This window comes from Bidens hawaiensis, unplaced genomic scaffold, assembly GCF_021521415.1.
Source record: "Bidens hawaiensis isolate Kalapana, Puna unplaced genomic scaffold, B.hawaiensis_p1.1 tig00017238_1, whole genome shotgun sequence".
Lineage (NCBI taxonomy): Eukaryota > Viridiplantae > Streptophyta > Magnoliopsida > Asterales > Asteraceae > Bidens > Bidens hawaiensis.
Genome location: NW_027492608.1, coordinates 352136 through 379216, shown reverse-complemented (window position 1 = coordinate 379216; position 27081 = coordinate 352136). Strand labels below are relative to the sequence as shown.

At 40.8% G+C, this 27081-nt stretch overlaps 2 protein-coding genes across 2 annotated transcripts; one reads left to right on the top strand and one right to left on the bottom strand.

Moving 5' to 3' along the window:
• The first annotated feature begins 15711 nt into the window (after window positions 1-15711).
• On the top strand, window positions 15712-21597 carry LOC143553445 (agamous-like MADS-box protein AGL16). Its single transcript, XM_077043443.1, has 7 exons — window positions 15712-16749; window positions 19456-19549; window positions 20576-20637; window positions 20856-20955; window positions 21125-21166; window positions 21251-21334; window positions 21413-21597. The coding sequence occupies exons 1-7, from the start codon at window positions 16568-16570 to the stop codon at window positions 21572-21574; spliced, it is 726 nt and encodes a 241-aa protein (XP_076899558.1). The 5' UTR covers window positions 15712-16567; the 3' UTR covers window positions 21575-21597.
• Window positions 21598-22572: 975 nt separating this feature from the next.
• Window positions 22573-26669, bottom strand: LOC143553444 (oligopeptide transporter 4-like). The gene is made up of 6 exons (XM_077043442.1): window positions 26059-26669; window positions 25363-25460; window positions 23882-24478; window positions 23548-23800; window positions 23291-23473; window positions 22573-23193 (listed from the first exon to the last, which is right to left on the bottom strand). The coding sequence occupies exons 1-6, from the start codon at window positions 26611-26613 to the stop codon at window positions 22573-22575; spliced, it is 2307 nt and encodes a 768-aa protein (XP_076899557.1). The 5' UTR covers window positions 26614-26669.
• Between the last annotated feature and the right edge of the window lie 412 nt (window positions 26670-27081).

Genomic DNA, 27081 nt, shown 5'->3' with positions numbered 1-27081 from the left:
CGCTAATGTGACGGTTTGTAAAGATTTGTTGTCGTGGATGCCCTTATATCTAACTATAACAAATCCGTCACAAAACGTAGATCACCCACTTGTATAAATAATAAAATAGAAACTCAGGAATCTAAATAATAGTTAGTAACTTCAAATTATGTCATTATGTGGGTTTTTCTTTTATTTTTTTCTCTAAATCTTTCTAAGGAGGTAGTAAACTACAATAATTTAAGATATGAAAAAGAAGGAACTTCTGTTTCTTTTCATAACAATCAACATAAATAATAAAAAGTTCCCTTTCACTTTTTTTTTTGGTTATTATAATGTTAAATAATGTCCCATTGTTATCATTTCTTTTCATTATATTGTTTTGGCCCCATTATCCTTGGAATCTCCCGGCATTACTCGAGGTAGAGCCTTCCTCAGTTGAATTTGATCCTTTAACGAAGCACTTTAATTCTAAATAATAATATTTAGAAAATAAAACATAACAAACGTTTGATAGATTATTATTTATTTTTTTAAGTATTCTTTAATTAAAGAAAATTCATTTTTTGTTGTAACAAAACGAGTTGCATGATGTCAAATAAGGTATGCATATCATGTCGTCAAATCATATGCATGATAGCACGAAAATTAATGGCCATACAGGTCGACTTTGTTAGCATTCCTCTTTTTTTTTGTCAGAAAATCATACTTCTCTTTTCTCACATTGCTCTAGCTATGTTTTTCCTTTTTCCAGTATCTTACAAAGATTAGCGTCCAAATTTCATAGTGACAAGTCAAGTTTTTAACACACACACACACACATATAGCTAAAATTTATTTTTTCATGAGGGACGGGTGACCCCCATGTGATGACAGTAGATCCGCCCTTGTCTCCTACGAGCCTAATCAGTGTTTTGTTTGCATGGAGCTTAATAGCTTATCTTCATTACAACATTCATCTCCATACAAGCCAATTAGATCCAATATCACTCTAAGTGCTATCTCTAAAGTTTCAGTACTTTTGTTACGATATTGCTTTTTTATTATGTAACTCAACTGCACCCGACATGAAAAGTTTGACGTTGATTAGTTATAAATCCAAACATCAAAAAATACTGACATGACATGATAGGAAAATAAATCTGGCTCCGCTAGTGTGTATATCACGTATGTATATGAAACATAATTAATATGGAGGAGACAGTTTTTATAGTTGGATTATTCTCACTGCTTTCGGGGTGATTCTTGTCCACTGAGGTTCACAACTCCTCGTGGGTTTCTTCATAGCTTTGCTGCCAATGTGCACCAGAGATCTTTTTTATTACTTCTATATGTGAAAAGATAATGTATATTAAAACATCCGTACAATCATATCCTTGTTTATATATATGCACATTGCATGGTTTATATAATATAATTATAATTAAAATAAATAAATAATAAATATGTAAAAGTACTTTAATCACAATGCATATTGGCAATGGCTGGAATATATATAGTTAACTGCATAAGGCACATTTACGACAACAATTTATTTTCATACATTTATGAAAATTTATCAACTTGGTATAGTTGTTGCGGTTTTCACAGTACTCAACATTTTCTTTGTTCATATTTGAACGTATTATATATGTGTATTTATGTGCGCGCGCGCGCACATATATATATATTACCAACTAAATTTTTTAAACATTTATTGGTTTCACAAGTCATCTATTTATAAATATAGACTTCCAACCACAAACAAACATATGTTGATTTTAGAAGTCATCTAATTTTGTAATTGCATAGAATACATGTCCAATATCTTTATCAAAATAGCAACTACCAATATTCTTTCTTTCTCAGGTTTTAAAACGTTAAATTCGGATAACCTCCTGTTTGTTGGACAGGTTGCCAATCAAGTCAGAACTACGAATAGTTCAATATATGATTGTTCACATAAGCATAAAACATGCTCATGTGATGATGTGTGTTTTCAGATAATTACTGAAAAATGAACCACTTGATAATTATATATGTACTAAGATAAGATGTGTGGATCTAACTTCTAAGGTATATATAGTATAGATGATATTTTTAGTACCAAATTGTTATTTAAGGAAAGATAAAAGACAAGCAACGGACAATTTGTCAATAGATTTAGCAATTTAAATCACACCTCAAATATTTCCCAATTAGGAAACCTTAATTTCTCTGAACAAGAAAAGCCTCACCTTTATTTTAATTATTGGGCGAGTACATGTCACGTTCACCTACCTAGTGCCTGGTCTGCCACTTTTATTATTTGCCAATTTCATTTTTTAATAGAGTGTTTTATTGCGTTAAAAGACTAAATTACCCTCATCTTTATTATATATTCCATCCTCCTATTTTGTTTTCTCTTTCAAAAATGCCTCAAATTTAGTTAAGACGTAATATATATTAAAGTCGACAAGTTCCAAGAATGCATCTAACAATTAATTAATTTATCACTGATTGAGTTGTTATATAATTTGCTAATAACTAAAGCAACATAGTTAATCTAGCTTCAACAATAATTCATAAGTTGTATTATTCACGTTAACTAGAATAACCTTACACGTGTCATACTAAAAACATATATTAAACTACGAGGTATACATAATACATCCCTCTTTCCCTCTGAGGTCTAAGCAATGTCATATCGTATCACACTGATCATGACACGTTATATTAAACTCCACTCCCTTTCAAGGGGTGTTTGGGATTGTTTTTTAAAAGCGCTTATGGCTTTTTGGAGAGGCAAAATATCCAAAATGCCCCTCCAAAAGCACCTAAAAGCTCCAGGAGCTTTTAGGTGCTTTTGGAGGGCTTTTAGGTGCTTTTGGAGGGGCATTTTGGATATTTTGCCTCTCCAAAAGAGCTTTTAGGTGCTTTTGGAGGGGCATTTTGGATATTTTGCCTCTCCAAAAAGCCATAAGCACTTTTAAGAAGCAATCCCAAACATGCTCTCACTCTATCAAGATCATACTTTAGTCTGTGCTTTCCTTTTTCTTTATATGAAAAATAAAATAATAGTTTAGAGAGATAAAATGTTAAAATTGGTCGGGGTATTAAATACCCCCACAAATCCCCACTTTAGGTGGCACCTCTGTCTTCCTTTCTATGCCATGGCATCCCCTTTATGGGAAAACATGGTGTAGTCTTATAGAGAGCAAAATAGTCATTTGCCGCATCTCAGAGATCAATGTGCCAGAGATAATAACCGAACATTTAAAAACATATTTATTTCAATCATAAACCAACAATTTTATTTTACACTTACATATTTCAGCATCTTATTCTTTCCAACAATAAGCTATTAATACTAACTATTCCCAGCCATGCTGAAACTAAATTAGTTAAAAATATTGATTGAAGAAACACTAAGTGACCCAGGGCAGATTACGGATAATCTGTGGGTTAAGTAATGTTTCCCACGAGGATGAGGTCCAGCAGAGAAGGTTGTTCTTCAGATGACCTGCAAAACAGACACCGTAAGCTCGTCACTGAGAAGGGGGGGGGGGTTCCTCCTTGTGACCACCCTCCGGCGTGAGAATCAGACTAGATTGCTCTGAATATAAGTGTATATTAAGAGATTGCTAGATAAGATAACGAGATATCAGATGATGTCCTTACCATTCCAAGGTGTTGGAGTATTTATAGCCGAAGGTAGGTTTCCTAGAAGGTACAGCCGGCTGAATAGTATTCCTGTTCTACCAACAGTGGACTACGCACAGGCCATGCTGGTTGGTGGATAGACTACGGCTGACAGTAACAAGGTCGGCTGTACACTGTTCCTTTACTGCCGGCTATGCACTGTTCCACCAACTGTAGGCTGCGCACGTCCCATAGTAAGGGTTGGTGAGTAGGCAGCGGCTAATAGTGACAAACAGTACTAGAGGGTGCTCCTCCTCGTACTGTTGTCGGTGAGCTGTCACCCTGTGATTGGTTCATGGGCTGTTCTGGTCAGATCGTATGTTCTGCCCATACCTTAGTAGGTATAGTACAAAAGATCTTCCAGAAGCATACGGACTGGCTCATTTAGGCGGGAGTATTCCCGCCTTGCTCATTCCTTCATGTGACTACTGAAGTAGCTAGTGCCTTATGCGTGTAGCCTTGCTGTCAGTGCGGGTAGCCTTCCCTGATGGCTTGTATCCGCAACTGCGGGAACAAGCGGGGTACTTCACCATTGGGAGGCTTTCCCTGCGGGTACAGCTGGCGTACTGCGCGTAAGGTTTTCTCTGAGCATGGTGGGTCCTGCGGGAGCAGTTGGTCGTTGCGCAGACGTCCCTGTTCAAGGTGAGTCTTGCGGGTCCAACTGGGCTCTGCTGGGACCTACCTCTTCAAGTCCCCCCAGTCCAATGTTCTTCTCATGAATTATTAATAAGTGAGGTGAACTTTTGGACTAGCAAGGGGTTTTGAAAAGGGTTTTTAGTTTTAAGGTTTTCCGTGGGGATTCTTCCCGCGGTTTTCCTGATGTCACGCAAAATTCCCGACTTTTCTGCTTGATCTTTGGGTATGAAGCGGGTAGGTTTGTAACCTTCTCGCAAGTCAGGAGCGTTGAGTCCCACTTGTGTGGATTCTCCATGGGGTTTTGGTAGTTTTCAACATAGTGATCAATTATGCTAAAACCACCAATTCCATCTTGGAGTTTCAAACAATATAGTTCTCGACGTTCCCGTCATGCGGGGATGTTATTCCCGTTTCCGCAAGCATGGCCCAGAAGATCCTTCTTGGTTTGAATTCCCTGCAGAGTGCTAAGTATGTGAAGGCTTTTGCCTTGACACTGTACCCGCACTCGTCTTACGGTTACTTTACTTCCAAGGTATTCCTGGTGTCAATTCCCTGCGGGTGCTAAGTATGTGAAGGGTTTTGCCTTGACATTGTACCCGCACCCGTCTTATGGTTACTTGGTTGCCAAGGTAAGGGGTATTTTCCCGCTTACTTTTGAATCTTTTTGAATTTTTTTGAAATTCGAAGAGTTGGTGAAAGGATAAGAACAGTCCAAACTGCTGAAACGTCGTGCGACGGTTTCTTCTGACTGTGTCAGGACGTGCAGGAAGTTATGGTGACGTGACAGTACCTGGTCATTCCAGACGCTTTTTCAGGCGCGTGGGCGCGATTTTTCTGGCGCGAGGCCGCGAAATTAATGGTACGCGTCCTTTCAACAGCTGTTGCCAGCTTGCTTTTTGCCACGTGTCATAGTTTCATTGCACCTTCGATTTCTCTCTCTTCCGCATTAAATTTATCGCATTAATTGCGATTAGTATATAAAGGGGGAGAGGGTTCTTTGTAATCCACACTTTCACTTCTCTCTTCATCTTCAAAACGATTTCCGGCGAATACTCATCTTTTCAGTCGAGCATTCTCTTGAAATCGTTTTCTTCTTTCATATCTGAAAGATGTCTTCTCACGATCTTGAGGCTACAGCCCAGGAGGCTGGGGTGTACGTCGATGACAAGAGTACTGCTGGCGAGTGCCAGTGTGCTCTGCCTGTCGATCTATATCATTACATCGTCAGGAAGTTCATGCTCGAGTCTCTCGAGCCTGAGTTTCTTGAACCCCATCAGACGGTGTATGATGCCCCCAGAGGCAAGATCGGGGTATATGCTGCATTCTTTGTCTATGGGAATCTTAGGTTCCCATTGACAAAGTTTGTGTACCGTGTCCTGGAGAGGCACGGTGTGCACCTGACCGAGGTGCACCCGATGGCGATCGCGAAGATTCGCCACTTCGAGTGGGTGTGCCGGATTTTGGGCATTGAGCCCTTCGTCGACCGCCTGATGACCTTCTACTCTTGGAGGTGCATCCAGGGGTGGTATACGCTGATAACCCGAATCAAGGGTTTGAAGATTTGCGCAACCGAGCGCAGTCTTCGTTCGTGGAAGCGGGAGTTCTTCTACCTCTCCGCTCGCGCCATCCCCCTTGCCATGAAATTTAAGAATGGGCAAGCTCTCCCAAGCCTTCACGCCTCCAACTACCAGGAGGCGGAATGGTTCTCGAAGATATCCCGAGTCCAATCTCCGGTTTACCGGTTTACGGAGTCCGGGATGGTGATGCTCGGGATGAGCCGGGTGTGGAAGGATGCGGATGCGCGAAAGATCCCGACCGTCCTCGAATACGGTTTGAACTCTGTTCCTTACGGTATGCTCTGTTTCTTTTTGTTGATTTAGAATCTCTTCTAACTTCTTTCCTGTTTATTTCAGAGGGGAACGACTTGCAGTCGCTCCTGTATCCGCAGGAGGCTGACAGTCCCGCTCGGATGGGTACTCACGCTCTAGACGAGAACGAGTTGCCCATCCTAGAACAAACGGCGGATCGGTTCGTGGAGGTCTACCCGCTAGGCCACGAGATCCTGAGCGCCAGGCGGCCAGGTAAGGCGCTATTCAACCCTCGACCCCTCAATGTTGAAACCTTTGCTGGAATTCCTCTAATCTTATGTTCTGATGAGGAATCCGCAGATGGTCCTCCGTTGGTGCGGAAGAAGAAGGCTGCCGGCGGGAAGGGGAAGGAGAAGGTGGCCTCCACTGCCGATCCGGTGCCTCGGTCTGACTCAGAGGCCGAGAGCGAGGAGGTGGCGGGGAACCCCGGTGGTGATAAGACCACCGCTCCGGAGGCTGCGACGACTGTTACCTCCGGAGAGCCCAGGATGACAGTGAGCGGCGTGAAGAGGCCGACTCCATCGGGTTCATCCCCGCCTGTCCGCACTTTTAGGCTCAAGAAAACCCGTAAGTACAAACTTTATTTTTAACTTCATAGTTTTCCATCATTAGTACTTATCTTCTTTGTGCAGGCGTGGATGTTGACGCATTCCAGGGTGGAGCGCGGAGGAGTACCCCCCCGCCCATGACGGTAGGCTTGGTCAGCCTACCTGAGGCGACTACCCAGGCGGCTGCGCCTGCTTCCGCTGGTTCAGTTGCTCACTCCATTGAGCCAACTGTTCCAGCTGTGATGATATCACCGCCGGCTGTCAGTGCCATTTTTACCGCATCTTTCACTGAGCCGGCGGTTACTTTTGCTGCGGATTCCGCAGCGGCGGCCGCGGCGGCCTTCACCATGCCTCCTCCGTCATTGGCAACGACGGCCGATCCTTCAGGTATGCATGGGGCTTCTCGCCAACCTCTGCCTCCTTCCCATCTACCTGACCTCTTGGACGGATTTCCCTTGGGTTCAGGTGATGGGTTTGGCGGCTATCGGCCTGTTATTGACCCTACAGGTGCGTAGGGTTCTTTTGGCCTAACTGCTCTTTTTTTATCATCTTTTCCTAACTGCTTTTTGTTTTTTGCAGTGTCGGATTCCAATGAAGTGTATGTTCCTCGATGGAACATCCACCGAGGAACAACCCTTCGCACACCTGTGGAGTGCGTGGAGTGGGCTCGTCACGCAGCTCCCAGTGGTGCGTTGGGGGAAGCCATGGCTAGCTACCAGGAGGGTAGGCTAACCAATGAGCTTTGGGTTCTCCTGGCCCGGATGCAGCCGCGCGTCGAGCTGCTTTGTCGTGAAAACGACAAGTTAAAAGCAGCTCGCATTCAAGAAGTAGCTCAGGCGCGGGCTGTCCGGGAGGAGAATAGGAGGCTCTCCGCCGCGGCTGCGGAGAAGGAGAAGGCGTTCAAGGCCCTTGAAGTTGAGGTTCAGGCCCGTCTCGAGGCCCGTTCCAAGGCTGCCCAAGCTGTTAACGAACAGCTTCGGCTGGCTAAGGAAACTGCTAGGAACGCAACTGAAAGGGCCACCAAGGCTGAAGCTGTTGCCGAGCCTCTACGCCTCGAGAATGAGGAACTTAAAGCTAAATTAGAGGAGCTCCAACAGGCTCATGATGCCTTGGCGATGGAGGACGCGAAGAAGCTCCAATAGATCCTGGACCAGAGGGGCGTGCTTGACCACACTGAGCGGAAGCTAAAGGGCGTCGAAGAGGCTGCTGCAAAGGAAGTGTTGCTTGCCAACCTGAATAAAAGTGAAGCCGAACGCGCCTGTACCCAAGCTCAAGCCGCCCTCCAAGAAGCTCTGGTTGCCAAGGAATGGCTTCTTCGAGAAGCGTTGTCTCAGGTAAGCTTTTCATGTCTTTACGCTTTTCTTTGTAAATAGAAAAGGTTTTGATACTTGTATATTTTTTCTTTTTTTTTTGTAGGTTGTGCATCGGGTCTTCTCAGAGACGTCTTATGACGATGCTATGAGCGCAGCCCTCAACGCTTCTCATGAGGATGGGGAAAAGGCCGGCTTCCTGCTTGGTCTAGGGTTCGTTGAGAAAGGCATCCCGCCTTCCAACTTCCCTTTGTATGATGTGGATACTGAAGCTGTTTATGACCAAGCAGTGAACCAGTATGCCGCCTTCCCGCATCCGGTGGTGGAGAAGGTGAACGAAGTCGCTGCTGCTGATGATGGGCTAGCTATCCTTAAAGCTTTCCTTGAACCACCACGCTCTACTGATGGAGCGGGTCCAAGTGGAAGTGGTCCTGAAGCTTGATCCTGAAGATCCCTTTCCACCATTAGCGTAGATTTTTGTTTTTGTATAGCTTCTTTTGTATGCGGGTATGCACCCAGCAATCTTTGTAATATTTGAATTTGATGGAATAAAGATTGTGTTAATTCCTTGCCTTGTTCATTTTACGCATGTTTTGATTTAACTTAGCAATTTCTTTAGTACTTAGATAAGTTAACTTTTTAACGTGGCCAATTATAAGTTTGTTTCGCTTCCTCTTTCATGATTGTGCGGGTATGACCGTCACTTACACTTAGTAGGATGGCTTAACTTTACTTATATCTGTCATGCGTGAAAGTTTTCCTCATCTTTTCCTTTGAAATTTTCTAAGTGTTTAGAATAAGTTAACCTTTGAACGTGGCAGATAATAGGTTTAAGTTTCGCCTCCTTGTTCGTGATTGTGCGGGTAAGACCGTCACTTGCACTTACAAGGATGGCTAGACTTTACTTACATCTGACCTGCGTGGAGGTTTTCCTTAAAACTTGAAATTTTTACCGTTGTGTTTATGCGGGTTTTGCCGCCTTCCACACGTAACGACTTACTTCTTCCCCTATTTATGCGGTGAATACCGGCACATCAGTGTGGGAAGTTCATAAGTATAAAGGTAAGGCTATCAACACATTGTGAAAGGAGAATCATTTCCATTAGAAGTGGCTCTAGGCCTTTACAAGTTTGGAATTGATCTACATATAACATTTGCGTAATTGAGCTCCATTCCATGTTCTTGGGATGGGAGTGCCATCGAGCCTTTCGAGCCTGTATGCGCCCTTTCCCAGAACTTCTTTGATAATGTATGGCCCTTCCCAGACCGGGGCCAACTTTCCTGGGCGTTCTTGGTTCGAAGCCTCGTTGTTACGCAGTATGTAGTCTCCTACATTGAAGTTGCAGAGTTTTACCCGCGTGTTGTAGTACTTTTGCATTTGTCGCTTGTAGTTCTCTTCACGCACTGCGGCTAAGTCTCTGCGTTCCTCGGTTAGCATAAGGTCTAACCGTCTTTCCGCATCATTGTCTTCTGGCTGAATCAAGACCCTTGGTGAGGGTAAACCAATTTCGACCGGGACCATGGCTTCAGTGCCATAAGTGAGACTGAACGGGGTTTCTCCCGTACTGGCCTTCTTCAGCGTTCTGTTTGCCCAAAGGACGTGCGGAAGCTCGTCCACCCAGCCGGATCTGTGTTCCAAGAGTCTTTTCTGTATGCCTTCGACGATGCTCTTATTTGCTCTTTCCACCTCACCATTACCTTGCGGGTGTGCCACTGAGGTAAAGGTGTGGGTGATTTGAAGTTCTTTCAGCCACTGTTGTAGCTTCTTGTCAGCAAAGTTGGTGCCGTTATCGCTCACCAAATTCCGTGGAAGTCCAAAACGACAAATAATAAATTCCCAAATAAATTTTTTGATATGTTTCGCGGTTGTTTGGGCTAAAGGTTTTGCTTCTATCCACTTGGTGAAGTAGTCGATGGCTACCACTAGGAACTGAACATTTCCTGCTGCTGTAGGAAATGGGCCTGTCACATCGATGGCCCACTTCTGAAATGGCCATGAAGAGGTGACTGGAACAAGTTCACTCTTCGGGAGGTGCGTGTTGGGTGCGTAGAGCTGGCAAGACCTGCATTTTCTGATGTATGCCAGCGCATCCGTATGCATCCCTGGCCAAAAGTATCCCGCGTTGTTTAGCTTAGCTACAACAGCGCGTGGACCTGCGTGTACTCCACAGATGCCTTCGTGTACTTCCCTTAGGAGGTAGTCAGCATCTTGGTTGTCCACGCATCTTAAGAGTGGGCCAAGAAAGTTACGTCTGTAAAGGATGTCATCGATGAGTTGATAATTCAGTGCTTTACAGCGTAGTTTTCTTGCCTGTGTTTTTGACTCTGGTAGTGTACCTGCCGCGAGGTATTTTATTATTGGTGTCATCCACGTTTCTGTGCCGGTTTGGATGACACAAATTTCCTTGTGCGGGACCGAGGGTGCCTCGAGGAGTTCAATGCGGATGTCCTTTCCCAAGTGGGTGAAGGCTAATGATGCAAGCTTGCTTAACGCATCCGCAGATTTGTTTTCACTACGCTTGACGTGTATGACTTTGCAATCGTTAAAATCGCGCATAAGGGTTTTTGCTTGTGCGAGGTACAGGGCCATTGTGTCGTTCACGGCCGTGTACGTCCCGTTGATTTGATTGGCTACTAACATGGAATCCACGTGGGCTTCCAAGTGTTTCACTCCCATCTTACGCGCAATTCTCAGCCCAGCCAGGAATGCCTCATACTCGGCTTCGTTATTCGTACTTGGAAAATCCAGTCGAATAGCATAAGTGTATTCTTGGCCTGCTGGGTTGGTTAGTTTCAACCCTGCGCCTGAACCCTCGTTACTGGCTGCTCCATCAGTGTAGAGTCGCCAGACATCATTGATGTCTTGTGCTGGAGAGGGTTGAGCCTCTTCCTGGCACTCTTTTTCCCGCGATGCAGGCACTTCCGCAATAAAGTCGGCCAAAACCTGTCCTTTTATGGCTGGTCTTGGCTTATACTTTATCGCGTACTCCCCCAACTCAATTGCCCATTTGGCTAGGCGTCCCGATAACTCGGGTTTGCGTAGAACGTTTGCAAGTTTGAAGTTGGAGAGAATGGTGATTGGGTGACCCTGGAAATATCGTCTTAACCTGCGTGAAGCGTGTATAAGTGCTAAGACTAATTTTTCGAGGGTAGAGTACCGGGTTTCTACGTCTGTTAGGATACGGCTGACATAATAGATTGGCATCTGGGTGCCTTTCCATTCAACTAGCAGGACCGCCCCGGTTGCTCTATCTGTTGCGGAAAGGTATAGGATTAACCCCTCCCCCGCTTCTGGTGCCATGAGCGTTGGGAGTTCGATCAAGCGTGACCGAATCTCCTGAAAAGCTGCTTCCGCTTCTGGTGTCCAGCGGAAGTGCGTTTTCTTTAAACAGTTTCTCAACGTTGACACGAAAGGAAACGACTTATCCGCGTGGTTTGCCAAAAAGCGATTAAGTGCGACTAGTCGTCCATTCAGTGTCTGAGCCTGTTTGATGGTAGTAGGTGATTCCATTTTGATAATGGCTTCGACCTTTTCAGGGTTCGCTCTGAAGCCATCTTTAGTGACGATGACCCCTAAGAACTTCCCTTCTTCCATTCCAAAGGCACACTTGCTCGGGTTGAGCTTCATGTTTATCTTCCTGAGCGTGTTGAAAGTTTCTTCGATGTCTTTCAACATCGCTTCTGCGTCAGGGCTTTTGATGACCAAGTCATCCATGTAGACTTCCAAGTTCCTCCCAATTTGGGCATGAAACTGGTTGTCCATCAGGCGTTGGTATGTGGACCCGGCATTCTTAAGTCCGAATGGCATCATTTGGTAACAAAATGTGCCATCGGGCGTCCGAAAAGCGGTTTTGTCCTGATCATCAACGGCCATGTGGATTTGATGGTACCCCTTATACGCGTCCAGGAAGCATTTAAGGCGAAACGGTGCTAACGAATCCACCTTAAGATCAATTTCGGGTAACGGATAACAATCTTTGGGGCATGCTTTGTTCAAGTCCTTGAAATCTATGCACATGCGCCATTGTTTGTTATTCTTCGGTACCATAACGGGATTTGCAACCCATGTTTGATATCTACTAACGCGTACGATGCCTGCGTCAAGGAGTTCCTTGACTTGGGTTCTACACGCGTTAGTTTGTTCTGGCCCCATTACTCTGCGCTTTTGTACGATTGGCGTAACAGCCGGATCGCATTTGAGCTTATGCTCTGCCTTACTTCGGGGTACACCAGTCATGTCAGCTGGTGTCCACGCGAAGATGTCAGCGTTTTTCTGTAATAAGCGCTTGAGTAAGGTGCGTGTGGGATCAACAACTGTTGGGCCAATGGAAACGGCCTGGTCAGGGTATTTGCCGTTGAAGGCCCATCTTTCTGGTTCGGTGATGGTTGGTTTAGCCATCTTTGGTTTGGGTTTAGATGAGACAGATGCGATGCATACCTGGGGAATGCCGGTGATCATCGCTACACCCTCAGCTGTTGGCCATCCCATCATGCCGTGGACTGAGGATACCACGGCGTTGAATCTTGCCATCCCGTCTCTTCCGAAGAGAATGTCGTATGTGTGGTGTGGCTTCCTCATTACGACAAAATCCACGTCTTCTGTGCGTGAGTGATTCCCGTCCGTAAGAGTGACGGGGAAAGATAGGATACCCAGGGGGGTGTTTGTGCTGCCATCGAACCCTTCCATCGAGGCGCAGATCGTTTCCAGGCGTTCCTTGTCTTCGTCATCTAGCTTGTCGAAGAACTGCCTGTACATCACCGTTGACGAGGCGCCGTTGTCAGCAAGAGTGCGAGAAGTGATGTAGTGCCCCAGCTGGCTTTTGATGACGATAGGGCCTTCTTTGCTGGGTCCTCCTGGCACTCGCGGGAAGCGCACCTCAGCTTCCTTCCACGCGCATGGTTCTGTCGTTCGCCTTTTTCTTCCTCTGATCTTACCATGAACCATGTTGATGCTGATGTCAACGGGCTTTCGTCCGTTGCCTCTGTACCGGTTATCGTTCCTTCCTCCCTTCTTGATTGATGCCACCAGGTGTGCAAGTCTTCCATCCTTGACGAATGCTTCAACAATATCCTTCAAGGATGTACACTCTTCCGTACTATGACCTTTTGTCCCGTGGAAGTCACAGGATTTGCTCTGATCCGCATTAGGTCTCTGCCGGATCATTGGAGCTTTTGGCCATGGTAGCTTTTCAGTGGCAAATATCTCCGTGACGCTTTTGGTGAGTGGCGTCCACCGGTGTTTTTGGCTTGAAGGGTGTGTGTTATTTCTTCCGCCAACAAGAGGGTGAGAGCTGGATGAGGTGTCAAAGTTTACCCTTGACTGCCAAATACCTAGCTTCCTCTTTTTGTTCTGCCGGGCGATCCGAACATTGTTTTCTCTAGTCCTTTGCGTGTAGAGGTATGTACTATGGGGAAGATCCCTTCCCAGTTGCTTCTCCGTCTCGGCAAAGCGCTTGGCCGCCGTCATGATGGCATCCCATGTGGATGGCATGCCGTCCTTACCCGTCAATGTGCGGATAAGCTCTGGGTATTCGGCGCCCTGGATGAAAGCGGCGCGAACAAGGTCTTCACTTATGTTGCCCAGACTTAGCTTTTTGGAGTTGAAGCGAGTGATGAAGTCTAGTAAAGATTCATCCTCCTCTCTAACGCAGTTGAGGATCGTCCACTGTTCTTCAGTATATTTCCTTTGTTGGCTGAAGTGCTGGCTGAACTTGTTCTGAAAGTCCGCCCAATCATATATGTGGTGGACCGGTAAACGATCGAACCATGCCTTGGCCGCTCCAACCAGAGTCATCTGGAACATATAACACCACGTGGGTTCTGTCCAGTTACTGACGGTTGCCCCCGCAATGAACCTGTTCAAGTGGTCGTCTGGGTCGGATATACCATCATAAGTGCCAATGTTGGACATTTGTTTGGCACTTCTCGGGGCGATTGCTTCCGCAATGTCCCTTGCAAACTTTGACTTTCCTGCATTTGCAGCAGTTGGTCTAAAGGTTTTGGAGAAGTCACGCAGGTTTCTCTCCGCATTCGTTGGTTTAAAGGCTTCCCCAAAATTCCTTGTCGGTTGGAAGTCCGTTTCCTTACGCTTCCCTTTTGCCTTATGGCGAGGGTTTGCGTCGGTATCGGATTCTTCCCGCTCATCGTCTGAGTACTCGCACTCACTGTTCATATTGAGATGTTGGCGAGTACTGCCGAATTCGTCAGCCTGTTGAACTGAACGCAAGCGTTCATCCAACTCAGCTTGGAACTCTTTCTGACGTGCTTCGGCCCACGCCTTAACTTGATCTAGTGTTTGGCGAGGGACCCTCGTTCGTTTTTCCAACTGGGCATCAGTGAACCCCAGTGGAATATTGTTTACTGCACTTGCCCCGGCTTGGGTAACCGGGGTAGTGTTCGTAAAATTTGTATAACCGCCGGTGTTCCCCCCAGTTGCTGGGGTTGTGGTTACCGGGGTTTCTTGGTCGCTTACTGGCCTTGGGACCGGAGTAACGTTAACCATTTCTTCAGAAATTTTTGAAAAAAACTAAGAATTAGTTCTAGCTTTTATGCACGGATGGCGCCAATGAAGAAACACTAAGTGACCCAGGGCAGATTACGGATAATCTGTGGGTTAAGTAATGTTTCCCACGAGGATGAGGTCCAGCAGAGAAGGTTGTTCTTCAGATGACCTGCAAAACAGACACCGTAAGCTCGTCACTGAGAAGGGGGGGGGTTCCTCCTTGTGACCACCCTCCGGCGTGAGAATCAGACTAGATTGCTCTGAATATAAGTGTATATTAAGAGATTGCTAGATAAGATAACGAGATATCAGATGATGTCCTTACCATTCCAAGGTGTTGGAGTATTTATAGCCGAAGGTAGGTTTCCTAGAAGGTACAGCCGGCTGAATAGTATTCCTGTTCTACCAACAGTGGACTACGCACAGGCCATGCTGGTTGGTGGATAGACTACGGCTGACAGTAACAAGGTCGGCTGTACACTGTTCCTTTACTGCCGGCTATGCACTGTTCCACCAACTGTAGGCTGCGCACGTCCCATAGTAAGGGTTGGTGAGTAGGCAGCGGCTAATAGTGACAAACAGTACTAGAGGGTGCTCCTCCTCGTACTGTTGTCGGTGAGCTGTCACCCTGTGATTGGTTCATGGGCTGTTCTGGTCAGATCGTATGTTCTGCCCATACCTTAGTAGGTATAGTACAAAAGATCTTCCAGAAGCATACGGACTGGCTCATTTAGGCGGGAGTATTCCCGCCTTGCTCATTCCTTCATGTGACTACTGAAGTAGCTAGTGCCTTGTGCGTGTAGCCTTGCTGTCAGTGCGGGTAGCCTTCCCTGATGGCTTGTATCCGCAACTGCGGGAACAAGCGGGGTACTTCACCATTGGGAGGCTTTCCCTGCGGGTACAGCTGGCGTACTGCGCGTAAGGTTTTCTCTGAGCATGGTGGGTCCTGCGGGAGCAGTTGGTCGTTGCGCAGACGTCCCTGTTCAAGGTGAGTCTTGCGGGTCCAACTGGGCTCTGCTGGGACCTACCTCTTCATTGATGATAGTCAAGCATCACTTTCCTATGTTAGGTAAGAACGTCCACACGATCTTACAAATTAATAACTTAAGACCGATGTTAACAAAATAGTTTAACTTTGATAGAACAACAAGGCTCGAATGCACATCATGTTTTACTAAAATTAACAATGATGAGAAAAGATTTAATCTAATCACTTTATTTATGACTATCTTTACTAGAAATCATGTGTTAGATACAAGCACTATGTTATCTTATGGAAAGTATAAATAATCTAATTTGATTGCTCTTGAATGAAATGAAAAGATTGAGGGACCTTAATGCTAAAGGAAGAAACATGAAGTTATATAATTAAAATTAGTTGAAGCTGAAGGGTAAAATAGTCATCTTGAAACCCTCAAAACAAAAAGGATGTAGCACTAGACTTGAATAAATGAAAAGTCGAGCTTTTTTATGTTAAAAAATAAAGAAAGGTGACAAGTGTCAGTGATCTATAGGGTACATATTGTCAAAACCTGAAATGTGCCAAAACAAATGATAATAATATCTTATTGGTCCACTTGTCATCATGTTACTCATGTTCTATTTTAAGCAAAAAAGAAAGAGTGGTTTTACTAAAACAAGCGAGCGGTTTAGTACTGAAAAGTGGTTTTGTAGAAAGAGAAAGTGTTCATAGTACCTACCATTTATGGAGAGAGAAGACTCATAAGTACTTTCCTTATGTAGATGAAGACTCTAATTAGCTCAACTGGGAAACCACATACACATATATAGATCTGGCTGATTAATTGTGTTGGTCAAGCTAGCCTCTTTTTGTCAAAGTAAGCAATGGTTTCATCTCCGATTTCCATAGCTCACACGCTCGATTTGTCAATCACACACTAGTTTCGTTGTTTATGAATCGAAGTGTTCATGTCCAATATCTTGTACTATATATTTATATAGCTAGTCAGATATTGATTCATAAGTAAATGTTCTATAAATCAATTTCAAACGATTACAATAAAGAGTCAGACTAATAATTTGATTATTGATTTGTAGGTAGGTATGGGGAGGGGTAAGATTGTGATTAGAAGGATCGACAATTCGACAAGCAGGCAAGTAACTTTCTCAAAGAGGAGGAGTGGGTTGCTAAAGAAGGCTAAAGAGCTTGCGATCTTATGTGATGCCGAGGTTGGTGTGATGATCTTCTCTAGCACCGGCAAACTTCATGAGTTCTCAAACACTAGGTCAGTACATTTCACTAGATCTATATATATGGTTTTGTTTCAGTCATCTTGCCTATGAACTAAGAACTATGGTAAATTAAGTTATATTTTGGTTAATATTCAGATCTATAGTTAATTAACATAAGCTATACATATCTTCTACAATATAATTAGTTCATGATTTATTGCCACTCTAAAGAACTTGTTTGGTTATTCAAGTTAATAACATGTTAACTAAAGGAAGTAATTTGGTTAAGTACTTGTTAATTAATATGAGGTTTTAAGTTAAAAAAATCAGATTCTTTATGATCCAGATGAGATGTATATGATTTTTGTGGGGCAAATTAAATGGATGTGTAGATCATCAGACAACCTTTGACCCTTCACAAATATATACTAATTAGCAAAATAATTTAGTGCTTTAAATTAACTGTTGCATGCATGGATATTAAATTAATTAACCAAAGCTAATGATACACATACTAATATTCCCTAGGAAGATAAGATTAATCTCTCATAAATTAAGCTAGGCCAGGTATAGTTGATGATCAATATATGAACGTAAACCCATAGTTGCTTATTTTGTAGTTAGTAGCTTTATACATATATATATATATATATATATATATATATATCTGCATGATACCCCATAGACTTTGCAGTCATTTGGTTAAAGCTATATATAGTTATATACCATGCATTATTATTCTAAAAGGCTTACCTTTAACAAGTGAGACCTCACAATTACCTGCGCTACCAAAAGAGCCCACATTTACATATGTATTATTATTAGTAGTAGTAGTACAATATGCAAATTAATATATATAGGGTGTCATGTTATTTTTATGTGTGTGTATATATAACCATGCATTATTATTTTTATGTGGTTGAGAGTTTAAATGAATTGAATTGAAGTTGATAAAGTTAATATGGTTTTCAAGGAGCTTAATGCCAGAAATATATAATTAATGTTTACAACAAATGACACTCGATATATCAGTACTTTCCAATGGATTAAATTTTTAAACAAAAATCAAAATACCTTATAATTTATAAACTTGATATTTTATGAGTCTCAATCTCTATGTATACATGAGGTAGATTCTTCATTGTAAATCACTATGAATCACTAAAACTATTACCTGGATATATCTATTATACTTTAGAAATGTTATGTATTAAAATATTAGAGTTGCGAACATGCATGATCCATTTTCCACAAATTAAATTGATCCATTTTTTTTTATTTTAGAAAAAAATGACTCATGATCATAAAAACTAATACACATTACAAAATATATGTGACCTTAGGTGAATGTTGTCACAAACTAAACTATTTATGTTTTTAAGAGGTTCAATGAAAGTATATGCAACCTTGTAGTCTGTCTTAACGTGATTCAATTGAATAAATGAAGGATCTGTTTAAGCGCCTACCATCCAATCCATGATTAAGTGATAGTCATGATTTATCCTCTCATGAAATACTTGATTATGGACTATATTTATAGTTGACTATATACATATATAGCCGCATCAAGTTGTCATAATCAACCTCAAGTTCTCTGAGAAGATGACGAACCTGAACCCATATAATCTTTTACATGAGAACTATCATGGCTTTGTACTCTTAACTCAACAATCAATTTACATACTTTTGTACTTTTTACTCTTCCGCGACACAAGATTTCCTCCACAAACACATGACACCTGGTCACAGAACGTTGTGAAATAGAATAACCTTCCAATCTACGTATGAGAAACATGATATCCATATGTACTCCCCTCCTATGTAAAAGTACCCATAGTTTGTAGGCCCCGATCAGATTACAAAATCCTTGGACCATGTGTGGTCTTGTGATACCTCAATATACGAAAAGTTGTATACTAGTTTCTGATGAACATATGGTGTGGCTTATGAGCTGACTCAAAACACTTACATATATTAAATGAAATATCTCGTTGAGTAACTACCAATTAGTACAAATTCCAACCAATTAAACATGTATCATTATGGATCCCACCCTCTTTAATTATCTTGCTTGTACGCAACGTTTGGCTATTAGCAAACTCGCAACCCAAATAATCCACACTAGGAAAGACGTTCTTGACATCAAGTTGATGGAGCAACTAATAGGCAACAAATGCAATACAAATGTGTATATGCAAAATTTTGGAAACCATTGTGAAAGTGTTATCAAATAAATACCATAGCCAAAGAATAACACTTATCAATGAGATGAGTTTTCAGGTGATGTAGAGGCGTGTAATACGGATTATAAGTATCAAGTGTAGTATCGAAGTTAGATGAAACTGAGAACGTCGGAAGGGATAAGATCAGATGGAGCAAAAGTGTTAATTTCTAATAAGTTCGATCTTTTATTTTTTTTAAACAATTTATTAATCCATCATCCTTTAGGATGGAGAGAACATCAATACATCTATACTTAGTTTTTATCTCAAAAAGATCTGGCTCATTCTTTCATGAGATGAACTATTTACTTATAACGCATAACATAAGTATCTTAAATTGTAGAATTAGTTGGATATAATTATTATTTTATTATATGTTTTCAGGATCCATGAGAATCTATATATATTTCTCACATCTGGCCTAAATATCATCTGGTAGTGGGGGGGGGGTTATTTTTTGTTTATTAATATGATTGCCTTTACAACATAAATGGATAGTTAGAAACTAAATAAACCTAATTGTGCTACTGTTATCAGCATGAAGTCTGTGATTAGCCGATACCACAAAGCAAAAGAGGAACAACAACAACAACAGCAACAACATATGACAAGCCCGACTTCGGAGGTCAAGGTAAGTTATGCTTATTGTTATTATCTAAACTATCCACCTAGCCTATAGTTTTATGTTTCAAGAACATTATGTGAATTTTTCATGCTATTTACATATACAAAAACCATAACCAAGCACTACCTAAAATTTTAATACCCAAACCAAGCCTCTGATTTTTCATTTATGCGCAACCAAACCAGCTTCCACGCCAGCCGAAACAAGTAAAATAAAATTATACAATGTCTAACACAACATACGTAACGTGTCCAAGTGCTTACACGATCATCAAGGCAAATGTGACATTAGCCAATCGAAATAGTCGGTTATATATGTTGTGGGATATAATCTGACCAAAAGAAATCAACAACTAAATGGCTTCTAAGAGGCTCACAACTACAAGATCATGTTATTAATTAACTCCCTCGCTTCAGTTCTGATTTCCTCGCCGTCCCAACACAAGATATAATAAATTGATCCATAATATGTAACATAAGTGCTCCACACTCTAACAAGGTAATCAAAAACTAAATTTTTTGTATCCACAAGAAGCTAAAGATGAGACTGACATAAAAACCTCACTAGAAGGCGGTAAGCAGATCGAGTTCAGATTTTGCTCCCATCAAACATCTTCAGTCGTGGCCCATTCGCTACTTTGTATATCCAAGCAGTCCAAAAAATCCAGTTTCCAAAAATGAATTTAGCAAGTCAAAAGTTCTTATGCTAAGCATATAAATCATGCATCATGCACATAATAGTTTCAGAACTATATAACATTAAATATAGTCTATAGCGATATGTGACATTATCTCCGCTTGATTATTCGATCAACGGGCATCACTTTTTTATTTCATTTTGTTAAATATTAGTAACGAGAAGACAATGAACATTTGAGTATAACCAAAACATTGAAAATTTTGTTGTTTAATAGTAATGTGATATGAAGTTCTATTATCATATGAATTCACCATATTTTGTTGCTTGTTTTCAACTGCATATTATAATAACCGCAAAGATGGCCCTGAAAATCTCAACTTAATATATATACAGTTCTGGCAGAGGGAGGCTGCAATGTTAAAGCAACAACTGCAGAGTCTGCAAGAGAATCATAGGTAAACTTTCTACCATCATTAATATTAAAACTGTTTTTTTTTTTTGGTGTAATCATAATTTATGCAAACATTATTTATTAAACAAACAACACAAATGGAAAAAATGTGTAAGTGATTCAACACAACTGACCTGGCCGATACTCGTACTATAAATGACATGTTTCAACCCGTTAACCAACCCACCCGACATGCATCTTTTTCATTTTTGGCAATTACAGACAATTGATGGGTGAAGAGCTTTCTGGTTTAAGTGTCCAAGATCTACAGGCCATGGAGAACCAACTCAAAATGAGTCTGCAAAATATCCGCACGAAAAAGGTTTGAAAAAGCTACACTTAATATGATGCTAGCCTTATACGTCCTTCGTCCCAAATTTAATATCCATCATTTAAAGTAGACAACTATTTGGGACAAATTAAATAAAAAAATGCTTTATGTTTTCGTAACGAAAAGAAACCTGACCTCTTGATAATTGTTGAATCACTAGGACCAACTTCTTTTCGAGGAAATCGAAGAACTAAAGAGAAAGGTCGACTAGACTCAAAATCTAACACCATTGGTCAAATATAAGTATCTTCAAGTAACTAATTATATCATTTGCTCTCTTGTTCAGGGGAATATCATCCACCACGAAAACGTGGAACTGTGTAAGAAGGTAAACCATATTCGCGAAGAAAATACAGAACTTTATAAACAGGTATTTGTCCACACTCCGCAGCCTTACAAGAAAACAAGTACTTTCAAAGTTTTAGAAGTTTGAACCTTTACATCCTAGGTTTATGGAATGAGAGAAGCGGATTCGACAAACACTAGGAATTCGTTTTTAACAAATGTTCTAAGTGTAAGAGATGATCCACATCCACATGCCACCATACATCTCCAGTTATCCCAGCCAGACCAACATGAAGCATCACTACAATCCACAAACTTGGGGTAAATTTATATTTTAATTCATTCGTCGTTTTTTAATCATATATACGATACCATGAATGAGCAGGCACTTTTTAAAACATCGTTTTACAGATTACAGCTGCATTAAAGAGAAGATGGCAATTCCTTATCGACAAAAAGCGCATATAGTTTACGAGTATCTATTAATATAGAACAAAATCAATTGACATTGTTGATGAAATCAAAATGTGACATGAGAGGTTATAAAAACAAACAGGTACAAGTAAAAAGGTAATTGGGGGAAATAAATTGAAGGTGAAATAACTGGTTGAGACATTTTATTTCATGGATATTGTCATTTAAGATTGGAGTATTGCGGTGAAAAGACGGATATTAAAAGTAATATGTGTACTTGATTTGTTAAAGTTTATAGAGAGAAATGTATATAGTTATTATCTGTTTGAACATCATGCTATACCTATTAACATATACCAATTCTGGATTATACCAAATCGGTTACCAGTTTCTGTGTGTGGTTGCTCGTTAAAGAACCACAAAGCGCAAACAACTAAACTACTAACACGCGGCATAAAAAGTTATATATATGATCAAAGATGAGAGTTGGTATGACATACGATGGTTGTTATATGGATGTACTGTTAAATTATTAAACAAATACAATGACTAGTCGATTTTCTAGATAATTATAGATTGTTAAAAACGCTAATATGTTATGTATATGCTTGTCGGACAAGTGACAACGCTTTTTTACGTCAATGTTTGACTCACTTTGATATATACCACTAGGCTAAATACCCTTTGATAACTTTTATTATATAGCCTAACCAAGATCACAAGTGCGTGAGTATTTGACGAATTTTGACTAACTTTCAACCTTAGTGAACTTTTGTGACAAGTGACAACATATGTCATGAATACATTGATTACATGTTACAATAAATCAACATTGGTTCTTATGACTTTAACTAAATGAACACATGCATTCTTTTGTTCTTTTAATGCGAAGAATGACAAGAAAAATAATCAAAATACAGGACAAGCATCGTTGGGTGGTATTATACCCTTAGCGGTCGGACATTTTGCAAGGTCACAATGCTGCGGGTTATCAGTACCCCACCAATGCACGCTTTTGTTTTCTATCCCCGTTGTAAAATACAACAAAACTGCCATAAATGCAACTCCTGCATCAAGCGCAGCCGAGAGGATATAGTTGTACCTCTTCCACCACATTTTACGATATCTAAACACGAAAAAGTTGAAAATGGCCCCCACTAATATCCATGAATTGTAGTTAACGGCTGTGGCTGGCGGCATGTAGGCGGTAGCACCAAGGAGCACCGGGAGATTAATGAGAGGAATCCATGATACGCTTGGAAACATCTTGTGGCATATCCAAACGATAATTGGCCCAACGAATCCGCCTAGAAAGAACCAGTTTAGCGCTCCATAGTGTCCTAGATGGCCAAAGATCCTCCTTGGCCCAACCAACCCCCAAATAACCGATGCATCAAAGAACACATGGTCGTTCGGGCACGTCCATGGGCTATTGGAGTTAGTGTCAGGGTGACATATTTGGTCCACATTGCTTAACATGTACCACGCGACACTTAAATTCACGGTTCCAGCTATTATTGTTCCAAGAAACTGCAATATCAAAACAAACACTTGTATCTTCTTAGTTACTAACAACTAACATAACAATATAACTAATTAAATGCAATAAAGAATAATGTATGTGTACCTGGACCAAAAACATTGATCTTGGTGGAATCTTCATGTAATGACCGAGTTTAAAATCACTTAGAAAAGAGATGGCTTGAAGCATACTCATGTAACCATAAGTCTTGAAGCACACATTGGCTATTGGTTTTCCTGGGTAGACTAACCCCATCGCATATTCCGTTATGATATTTAAACCTGGTGTCTGTCAGTTAACTTACAAGAGTCAGATTCAATGTACATAATTTTGAGTTTTTGGGTTAAGAAGTACGTGCGCACCTGATTTGTTGTTGCGGTGATGATGCTAATGGGAAGTGTGAAAACGAAAGCCATAACGGCTGCAGCTATGAGCCCCCAAAAGGGCATTTGTACTTGATGTTTCATGAAGATAGTGAGTGCAAGGCTGACCATAAGGGTGATTGCGAGAAGCACATAGAACCACCATGCCGGTATGTCTTTGTAATTCTTCATTAGTCTCGTGTGGACATCAGTCTTACCCTTCGTCGATGCTTTATATCGCTCATATATCTCTCTACGTCGTATTAATATCATATAGTTAGTTAGTTAGTTAACTTCGAATCTGACTAACTTTAAAAGCGAAATAGTGACTTACTTCCCATAGAAGAGGCCAACATGAGTGAGAGTAGACGCGATAGTAGCAAATCCAAAGCCATAAGTCAATGCAAAAAACGTGCTCAAATTTACGTGCCCTTGCTTTGCATACTGGTTATAATCTATCTCAAACTTATCATTCACAATTTGTGTGATATCGTAAAGCTGACCGTTATCCGTAAACAAATCCGACGAGTATATTGGGAAGTTTTTGGCATGATACACATTTAATCCCCAATATGATATTGGCATCACTATGTAAATGATTAAGAAATAGCCCAAGAACACATTGACTATGGCAAAGAATGGTGAAATAAGAGGGCTAAATAAGAAAGAAGCTGTGGTGGCCCAATCCAGTGAGAAGGCCCCAATGCCTAAGCCCGAGAAACCCGACCCTAACTGATGGGCCGTCACAGACTTAGGAAATGCCCAACATACCCATGAGATGCTTTGTAAGGTTTGAAAGAAGAACCCGGGAAGTAAGTAATAAAGGAAGCTACAAACGAGAACAATGACGAAAAATTTCGAACGTGACATGCGTTTCTTGTTATCGGTGTTGTTAGGATCTTTGTCATCGTCGTCTTTATCATGAAGGGCCCTACAAAAAAAAACGATTATATTCATTTAGTTAAAGATAGACATTTTAAACTTATCAAGATCAAGTATGAATCTTATATAAAATCAATGGGTCCATGACAAGTAAGTGTAACCAATTTCCTCTATTATTTACATTATTTTTTCTTGATTATTTAGCAAAAGATTCCATAGATTCATTTTCTTGCTTTTTCTTGTTGGCGAAATGATAACAATATGGCCCTCTAAATATTATTTATATTAGCTTGTTTAAATCGTCATGATAATTAAATGTTTTCATAAATTTAAAAAGGACTTTTGAAATAACCTTCATTTCATATTATAATCATTAATGATCATTCTAAACCACTAATTGCTTTGTGCATAAAGTACTATGCAAACATCATTAAGTTAAACTTAATCATAGCTCAATATTTATTCTTTTTAATAAATTAATATGTGTTTATTTAATTTATATTAAAATTATTATATAAATGTTTGTACCTTTCAGTTGAAACATAAGTTGTCTTTTTTTTTTTTTAATATTGTTATAAACTAATGTATCTTACGCATACTAACATACAAAATTGGTTAATTGAGCTTGAGATTAATGTTTTAAAATTATTATTGTGAATATCCTCCCATTCTAGGGGTGTTATTTTATGCACATGCAGTTAAAATATTTTTGTATTTTGCTATAATTATCAAAAGCAAAAACAAATATAGCATAGAGTCATTTAAATGGGTGTCACTTTCTGTCCACCTCACAACAATATGAATGATATCTCTAAAATGAAATATCAAGGTTTTAAAAATGATAAAAATAAATTGGTTTGTTATATAAATGGTTAAAAGTTATAGATAATTTCATATAGATGATAAAAAATAATAAATAAATAAAAAACGTACCGAAAGAGTGAAATTTGGACGAGGGTGCTAGGCCACCACATGTGTGAGGGTTCAACAACGTATTTCCTTAAAAGACCGGCCCAACCGTACCCTAAAACCTGTTCATTGGCGCATGCGCATGTTATTATTAGCAACCAAACATTCTTGTATTCACATTGTTTGCGTTTCATTGGAGCGCACTATTCAAAACCATATCCTACCTTATCTTTTAACTTTTATGGTTTATCACAAAAACTTATTTTATATAGTTTTATAGTTATTAGGGTTACATGGGCCATATGCTATAACGGAAACGACTATATGAGTCATGTAATATCAATCAATCATTTCTGTGTTGGTCACGCATACCATACGAGCTGTATAATTTGACAAACACGACCTCATATGTCATGACCAATTTTTGTGTGTCACATGATTAATTATACAATTTTTGTGTCAAATTACAAGATTTATAAATAAATTGTAGAGAAAAAAGATATGATTGTTATAAAGTGGATTAAAGTATAATAATATATCATGTTGAGATCTGCTGTTGTTGATGTACCTTTTATTCCTATCATGAAATTCTCCGTCTTGAAAAATAAAATTTCTTAATTTTAATATAAACAAAAAAGTTTTAAGTTGTTTAAATTTAACACTGAGTACGTAGTGTTTACATCATATATAAAATAAAAGGTAAACAAGCAACAAGTTGACCTGTGTAGTGATAATGAGGAGCCAAGCCGCAACAAAAGAGATATTACGACCATAAAACGCCTTAATAATATTCACAATCCCAACGGCATAAGCCGAACCATTACCAAAGGCCGCACCCGCATTAGCAAATATCGTTATCAATACATGTTCCTTCATGTTAAACGGACCTGGGTTCAAGGAAAACTTCTGGGACCTACATCCCGGGAGATTGAGCCCGAACTTAGTGGTGGGGAGGATCCCCGCCATTAACTTTCCAAGTGGCAGCGTGGCCACCTGGACAGTTATCTGAGTGATAATCAACGGGGACGTCCGGTATGAAAAGAATTGGTTGAGAAAGGAGAGTAGAACACATGAGATTAGACCCAAGACCCACATTCGGAAGGTCCATACGTATTGGGTCGGGTCATCGGTGGTTGGAACGGTTAACCGGACCTGTTCGATGGGAGATTCTTCGTCTTCATGTTTGTGTTCGTGTCCGTTCACTTGGTTTTGTTCATCAGGTAGTTTGTTGTTGGCTGTTGCCGGTGAGTGTGAGTCAACGTCAACAACTCCCATGAGAATAATAATTGATGGGATATTTTTTTTCCTTAGGTTTGGGGATAATTTATCGTCTACTTATAGAGTGGAGTACACAGGGGCGGACCTACATAGTAGCCGTCGGGGTCCCGGGACACCAATGTTTTTTAAAATTTATTTAGAAGTGATATAGAAAATTTTTGAAGGACCCCATATAAATTATCACTTGGACCCCATAACAATGTTACAGATCTGCTCTGCTGGGAAAGATCCTTGTTTTGGGTGTGGAATGTCCCAGGTTCAAGTCTCATCCACAATCCGTTTTTTCTATGTTTTTGCTGTTTTCTTTTTTAGTCAAATAGTCAATATAATAATTAGGGTTTTTTAAGTTTATAACATCAACCAGAACAGATCTGAACGTTGTTACTCAACCTCAACTCCTCAACACTGCTCAAGCCTCCGCAAGACCGCCACCAACCCACCACCTGCCGCCGCCGCCCTTCTCAG

Coding starts and splice junctions, on each gene's coding strand:
- LOC143553445 (XM_077043443.1), top strand. CDS start 16,568: ATGGGGAGGGGTAAGATTGTGATTAGAAGGATCGACAATTCGACAAGC. Junction 20,956..21,124: donor AAAATATCCGCACGAAAAAG/GTTTGAAAAAGC, acceptor TTGAATCACTAG/GACCAACTTCTTTTCGAGGA. Junction 21,335..21,412: donor ATACAGAACTTTATAAACAG/GTATTTGTCCAC, acceptor TTTACATCCTAG/GTTTATGGAATGAGAGAAGC.
- LOC143553444 (XM_077043442.1), bottom strand. CDS start 26,613: ATGGGAGTTGTTGACGTTGACTCACACTCACCGGCAACAGCCAACAAC. Junction 23,801..23,881: donor GTTGGCCTCTTCTATGGGAA/GTAAGTCACTAT, acceptor AATACGACGTAG/AGAGATATATGAGCGATATA. Junction 23,194..23,290: donor GATCAATGTTTTTGGTCCAG/GTACACATACAT, acceptor TTGATATTGCAG/TTTCTTGGAACAATAATAGC.